Below are 6858 nucleotides of genomic sequence, written 5' to 3'. Positions count from 1 at the left end.
GGTCCGGGCTGGGGATTCGAACCCGCCACCTTAGGTGTACGTGGCTGGCGCCTTAGCCGGTTGAGCTATAGGCGCCGAGCCGAAATTTGTTCATTTTTATGTGTAGGTTCAATGAAGTATGTACAGCTGTATAGAAATATGATTGAACAAATAAGCTACGATCATTTTTCTCTTTTTTTCCTTCTTCTCTGCGTTGCTTTGGAAAAAAGGGTATGATCTAATGCTAACAGACAGAGAAGGGAAACCTAGCACGGCCTGTCCTCCGGATTCTTTGTGGCCTCCTCGAGCATATGTTATTTCCTTCTGGGTGTGGGGCAGGACTCTCTCTGGAGTAGGGGTCATGTGCGCTACAGTCAAACAAAGTAGATCAGGTAATTTCTTTAAGGCCAGTTATTACACAGAAAGGTGGGGAGAAAGTTAGAGTAATATTTTTGGGTTTTATGGTTGGCTTTGGAGAAAAAGGGTTCTGGTTTCTATGATTGGCCTTGGGGAAGAGGGAGTCAATGGCTAGCCTCAGGGGAGAACAGGACTAAGAGACAGGAGGGCAAAGAAAATGGTTTTGCTTCTGAGGCCTGATAAGCATGATTAATTAAATCACTGGCCATTGGTGATAAATTTAGCTTCCAATCTTTCTCTTCTCCCTGGAGGTTAGGGAGTGGAATGAAAGTCCCAACCTTGTAATCCTCCCTTGATCTTTCTGGTGACCATCCTGAAGCTACCTAGGGACAGCCAGCCACTAGTTAAGCGTAATCACAACAAGTTGGGAGCCCAAGGTAGGAGAATGGCTTGAGGCCAGCATCTCAAGACCAACATCAAAAGACAGCATCAAAAGACATTTACCACTTTGAAGCTTGCATGAATGCAGTATCACAGGTTGTATTTGCTGGGTTTCCCTGCTATGAAGTGGTGAAGTGGACCATTTCCTCTTTTATAATGCATAAGTATCTGTGGGGAGATATTCATACATTGAGACCATGTAAATGTCTCATTCTCAGCACACTTTTGCCCAATACTTTTAGCATCCACCAATGATTTTTCTCTGGTTATTGCAAAACCTTTTTTTTTTTTTAGAGATAGAGTCTCACTTTGTCACCTTTGGTGGACATGGCATAACAACTCACAGCAACCTCCAGCTATTGGGCTTAGGCAATTCTCTTACCTCAGCCTCCCAAGTAGCTTTGACTACAGGTGCCTGCCATAACAGCCAGCTGTTTTTTGGTTGCAGTTGTCTTTGCTATTTAGCAGGCCCAGGCTGGGCTCAAACCCGTCAGCCTTGGTGTATGTGGCCGGCACCCTACTCTCTGAGATATGGGCACAAGCCATGATGGAGAACTTTTGAGGCAGTAGTTTAAAACACGTGGCATAACTCATTTTAGTATTGGAGATGCACTCATTGTGCAACGTTGGCTAACAAAGAATTAGAACTTTTAAGACATTAATGAAGTTAAAATTTACAAAAGGGTAGCATCCAAAGAGTTAATCCTACTTTACAGTTTTTTAAAAAATAATTTAATGATGCACAAAATTACAGCTTAGCCTATGATATATATGGTACTTGGGAGTGGCAAATTGCTTTTTAAAAGACTTTAAAGTTTCAGCTTTTTGTTAGACTGGATGGGATTATTCCCCATGGTCCCAAACAGGGACCATTATGTATTTTTTTCTTGGTTGTTTTTTGCTTCTCTGTCATGCCAGCAATGACTCAGGGGCTGTCTCATTCCTAACAGAAACAGCTCTGCCCCCTGGCCACAGCAATGCGGGGCCTTTGCCTTTAAGGGAAGGGCGGGCAGCTGAGCCTTGGCTAGTTGCTCTGTGCTGCACAAATCAGACTTGTTCTTGGCCCGCTGTTTAGAGATGCCCATTGCTCAATGATGTCTTCATAAGAGGATAATAAAACCAATTGTGCAAGATCCTAGGTTATATTAAATGTCTAGACTAATGCTGTGTCATCTGGTTTCTGCGGGGATCTTAGGATTATTTAATAACCATTTATCTTTGTTCATATTGCTTCTCTTGCTTGTCCTATCAAGAAGTAGTTGAGGGTGAAGGCTGTCACCTTCAGAGTTCGTTTGTCATTGAATAATTATTCCTGATTCCCCAATTCTCTAACATTCGAAAAGTAACTTAGTATAGAAAACATTGTTATGGGTAAATTAGAGACTGTTTGGGGAGGCATTTCCAAAAAGGAGGGGAGGACTTCTACACTGTGTCTGCTACATAGATAACGTCTCTAGTGTATTTATATTGTAATTTATTTCACTAAACATACTAGGTCTCCCTAATAGGGTGGTGGGACCCGCCCTTCTGAGCAGCTTACTGGGCTCTCCTGCTTGGCAGGCGGCCACTCAGCATGTGGTTTTCCATAAAGACTTAGAAAACAGTCAGTTCTTTCATTTCTTCTTTGAGGGCTCATCCCAAGGCACAGGCTCTGTTTTCTGCGTAGTTGTGTGTTTACCTGTCTGGCCATGGGGCCAGTGGCCAGTGTCCTAGGGGACTTTTCTGTTCCCAGTGTACTATCTCCTGTTCTCTCTTGGAGGAGCCTCTTCCCACATAGGAAGAGGTCAGCCAGAGGAAAAGATGACTCGATTAGAATCCTTGTCATCACCTCAAAGGTGAATCTTTCTTGAGCCTCTTGCTCCCATCAGAGTTTCAGAGTGACCAATGCCTTCCCCCACAAGTGGGCTCCAGGACACCCCTAATCCTGCAATTCTCCACTTGGGCTTCTTATGGAATGTTCCCTCAGGGGGATACACACCTACACATACAGATGGACACATACAGGCTGGTTCCTTGCTTTATCTCCTGATACTAAATCTTGGGGATCTTGTCATATGAGTACACGTAGTACCCCATTGATCTGCCTACTGTGTTCCATTACACTGTTATTACATGAATTATTTAGCTACTTTTCTCTTGCTCTCTCTCTCTTTTTTGAGACAAAGTCTCACTCTGTTCACTGGGCTAGAGTACAGTGGTAGTGTCATAGCTCACAGTAGCCTCAAACTCCTCAGCTCAAGAGATGCTCCTGCCTCAGCCTCCTGAGTAGCTGGGACTATACAGGTGCCCTCACCCCCACACCAGACTAATTTTTCTATTTGTAGTAGAGATGGGGTCTCATTCTTGTTCAGGCTGGTATCAAACTCCTGTGTTCAAGGGATCCTTCCACCTCAGCCTCCCAACCTTCTGGGATTACAGGCATGAGCCAATGCACCCAGCCTTTCCTTTTTTAAATTTTTTCTTTTTCGAGACAGAATCTCACTCTGTCACCCTGGGTGGAATGCTATGGTGTCATCATAGCTCACAGCAACTTCAAACTCCTGGGCTTAAGTGTCCTCTTTCCTCAACCTCCTGAGTAGCTGGGACTATAAACATAAGCCACCACACTCAGCTAATTTTCTCTGTCTTTATTTATTTTTTTGAGACACAGTCTCAGGTTGTCACCCTTGGTAGAGTGCCATGGCGTCATAGTGCACAGTAATCTCAAACTCTTGGGCTTAAGTGATTCTCTTGCCTCGGCCTCCCAAGTGGGTAGGACTACAGGCGCCCACCACAATGCCCGGCTACTTTTTTTAGAGACAAGGTCTCATTCTGGCTCAGGCTGGTCTTAAACCTGTGAACTCAGGCGATCCATCTTGCCTCAACCTCCCAAGTGCTGGGATTACAGGCATGGGCCACCAGCCTGGCCTAATTTTCTCTATCTGTAGTAGAATTGGTGTCTTCCTCTTGCTCAGGCTGGTCTCCAACTCCTGAGCTCAAACAATCTTCTCACCTTGGCCTCCCAGAGTGCTAGGATTACAGATGTGTGCTCAACCCCAGCCTCTCCAGTTTTATTATTGATGACACCCATAAGTCCAGTCTAACCATGAGTAAAATATCAGACAGACCCAAATTAAAGGTCATTCTACAATATTTCTGACAAATACACCTCAAAACTGTTAAGATCAGGCAGCGCCTGTGGCTCAGTGGGTAGAGCGCCGGCCCTATATACCAAGGGCGGCAGGTTTGAACCTGGCCCCGGCCAAACTGCAACAACAACAAAAAAATAGCTGGGTCTTGTGGTGGGCACCTGTAGGCCCAGCTACTCCAGAGGCTAAGGCAAGAGAATCACCTAAGCCCAAGAGCTAGAGGTTGCTGTGAGCTGTGATGCCACAGCATTCTACCGAGGGCAACAAAGTGAGACTCTGTCTCTAAAAAAAAAAAAAAAAAACTAGCCAGGCATTGTGGTGGGTGCCTGTAGTCCCAGGCACCCTACTCACTGAGCCATAGGCACCACCCTATTTTTCTGTTGTTGTTGTAGTAGTTGTCGTTGTTTTAGCTGGCCTGGGCCAGGGTTGAACCCACCAACCTGGGTGTATGTGGCCAGTGCCCTACCCACTGAGCTATCCACCTATTGTCTCATTTTCTTTTTTTATTGTTGTTAGGCTCAGGCTCAAACCCACCTGCTCTGGTGTATGTGGCTGGCACCTTAGCCACTTGAGCTATAGGCACCGAGCCTGTTTCATTTTCTAAAAATATGTGGGTGCCTAACCTATAGAATCTTTTTTAGAGTTTAAAACACTACCCACTGGAACTAGTCCTCAAGATGTTCTTGGCTTCATATATCTGTTAATCTCTGTCTTGTAGTCTTGTTGGTTTATCAGAAATCTTCAAAAATTCATCTCAACTATTCGGTTATAGGAACCCCTGATGCTACCAAAACCTGGGATCTATTACCTCCCCTGGGAGGTCAGTGCCGGCCACATTCCTGATGGGAGCACGCTGAGAACATTTGGCAGGTGAGAACGGCTGTCTTTTTCGAGTCGTGGGGTGATCTTTAAATATCATTCCCAACCAAAAAAAAAAAAAAAATTAAAATAATTATATCACTTTGAGTAATTGTTAGAAAATACTTAAGAATTGTCTATTCATTGGAGAAAACATAGACAATTGATAAAGTTTAAAGAAAGAAAGCAAAAAACACCTGTAATCCCATTGCCCAGTCAAGGCCTGCTAACCTTTGGTGATTTATACACTTATCCCGTTTATACACTTATCCACATTTATCCATTTGTGATAACAATGGATAACATTTGTGATCACATTATCCATATATGATGTATGTGAGTGGGTGTGTATACATCCAATATACCCTGTACTTTGCTGTGTATAACACACACTCTTGCCCCCATTTTTTTTTTGAGATGGAGTCTCACTCTGTTGCCCTGGTAGAGTGCCAGGGCATCATAGCTCACAGTGACCTCAAACTCTTGGGTTCCAGTGATCCTTCTGCTTTATCCTTCTGAGTAGCTGGGACTATAGGCGCCTACCACAACATCTGGCTAGTTTTTCTATTTTTAGTAGAGATGGGGGTCTCACTCTTGCTCAGGCTGGTCTCAAACTCTCAAACAATCCATCTACCTCAGACCCCCAGAATGCTAAGATTATAGGTGTGAGCCACTGCACCCAGACTTCTATGGATATTCAAGAAAGACATCAGAGTAATTTGGTAGAGAAAGCATAGTCACTGGGGCTATGAGATATTCTTACGGGGGCAAAAACATCTTTATCTCCACCTCAAAAGGAATAACAATTGGCACTGTGTCATAGACTTACAAGCGAAAGCTGTAAAATGTCTAGAAATAAACAGAATATCTTCACGTCTTTCAGATAGGCAAAGATCTCTTAGATAAGACACAGAAAGCAAAAATCATACAAAGAAAAAAATTAGACATCAACATTAAAAGCTGTGCTTATCAAAAGGTATCATTATGAAAATTTAAGACGAGGGGAGGAAAATTAAAAGGAAATTCAGTCTACAGTGTGCCCTGAAATTTTTTTTCTGATTTGTTGTTGCCATTTTTATTTCTCTGGTGATATTGAAGCTGAACATGGGCTTATTGCCCTCCCCAAACCTTTCGGGCTTCATGGTGGCCTCTTTGTGGATAGTCATTATTGCCCTTCCTCTGCCTTCCAGGTTGTGCCTCTACGATGTGACCCAGTCCAGAATGAAGCTGATGGCCCAGCACGGATCTGATCAGCACCAGCTTCTGGTCTGTACCAAGCTGGTGGAGCCGTTCCAAGCGCAGGAGGGCTCCCTGTACATCGTCCTGGGGGAGCTGGAGCACCAGGAGGGTAAGCTGTGGCCTCACACCCCTTTTTTGTTCTGGGTCCCAGGGTGGGGCAGTGTTTTGGGGGATCCAGTTAGGGATGGGTCTGGCTTGTGACCCGATGGGATATCTCACAGGGCTTAACATTTTCTTCTAAGTCAGCCCACCAGTTCAAGGAATCTTAGGAAACAGACATGATTCGAAACAGAGAGAGGCAATGAAGAGATGGTCCCCACGGGGAAGAGAGAAAGAACAGAGAGAAATCACTCATTCCTTGAGGTCTACAATGTGCTGGCCCTGGTGTGAGGAGGGTTGCTTGGATCTTTGTGGATTGGCTCATCAGTCTTTATTTATTTAGACAGAGTCTCAAGCTGTCGTCCTGGGTAGAGTGCTGTAGCGTCATAGCTCGCAGCAACCTCAAACTCTTGGTAAGAGAGTCTTCTGCCTCAGCTTCCCAGGTAGCTGGGACTACAGGTCTCTGCTACAACACCGGGCTACTTTTTGATTGTAGTTGTCATTGTTGTTTGGTGGTCCGGGCTGGATTCGAACCTGCCAGCTCAGGTGTATGTGGTTGGCACCCTAGCCACTTGAGCTATAGGCGCTGAGCCGGCTCGTCAGTCTTTAATCTGAGAATTTTTCTTTTTGAGATAGACTCTCACTTTGTCACCCTTGGTAGGGTGCTATGGTGTCACAGCTCACAGCAACCTCAAACTCTTGGGCTTAAGCGATTCTCTTGCCTCTGCCTCCTGAGTAGCTGGGACTACGGGTGCCT

The 6858-nt window shown here is 44.8% G+C and overlaps 1 protein-coding gene across 3 annotated transcripts in view; it reads left to right on the top strand.

Annotated features, from left to right (window-relative positions):
* Positions 1-6858, top strand: part of TEN1 (TEN1, CST complex subunit) — a 28416-nt gene that overhangs the window by 11883 nt on the left and 9675 nt on the right. For all 3 annotated transcript variants that reach the window (XM_003786116.3, XM_023511286.1, XM_023511285.1), the window contains exons 2-3: positions 4678-4775; positions 5954-6111. In XM_003786116.3, the coding sequence (XP_003786164.1) occupies positions 4687-4775; positions 5954-6111 (247 nt within the window). In that variant the 5' untranslated portion in view covers positions 4678-4686. The remainder of the gene's footprint in view (positions 1-4677; positions 4776-5953; positions 6112-6858) is intronic.

The sequence above is a fragment of the Otolemur garnettii genome, unplaced genomic scaffold, assembly GCF_000181295.1.
Source record: "Otolemur garnettii isolate 467f Iridium unplaced genomic scaffold, OtoGar3 scaffold00018, whole genome shotgun sequence".
Lineage (NCBI taxonomy): Eukaryota > Metazoa > Chordata > Mammalia > Primates > Galagidae > Otolemur > Otolemur garnettii.
The sequence above is the reverse complement of the archived record's forward strand: the minus strand, read 5'-3'. Positions and strand labels throughout refer to the sequence as shown.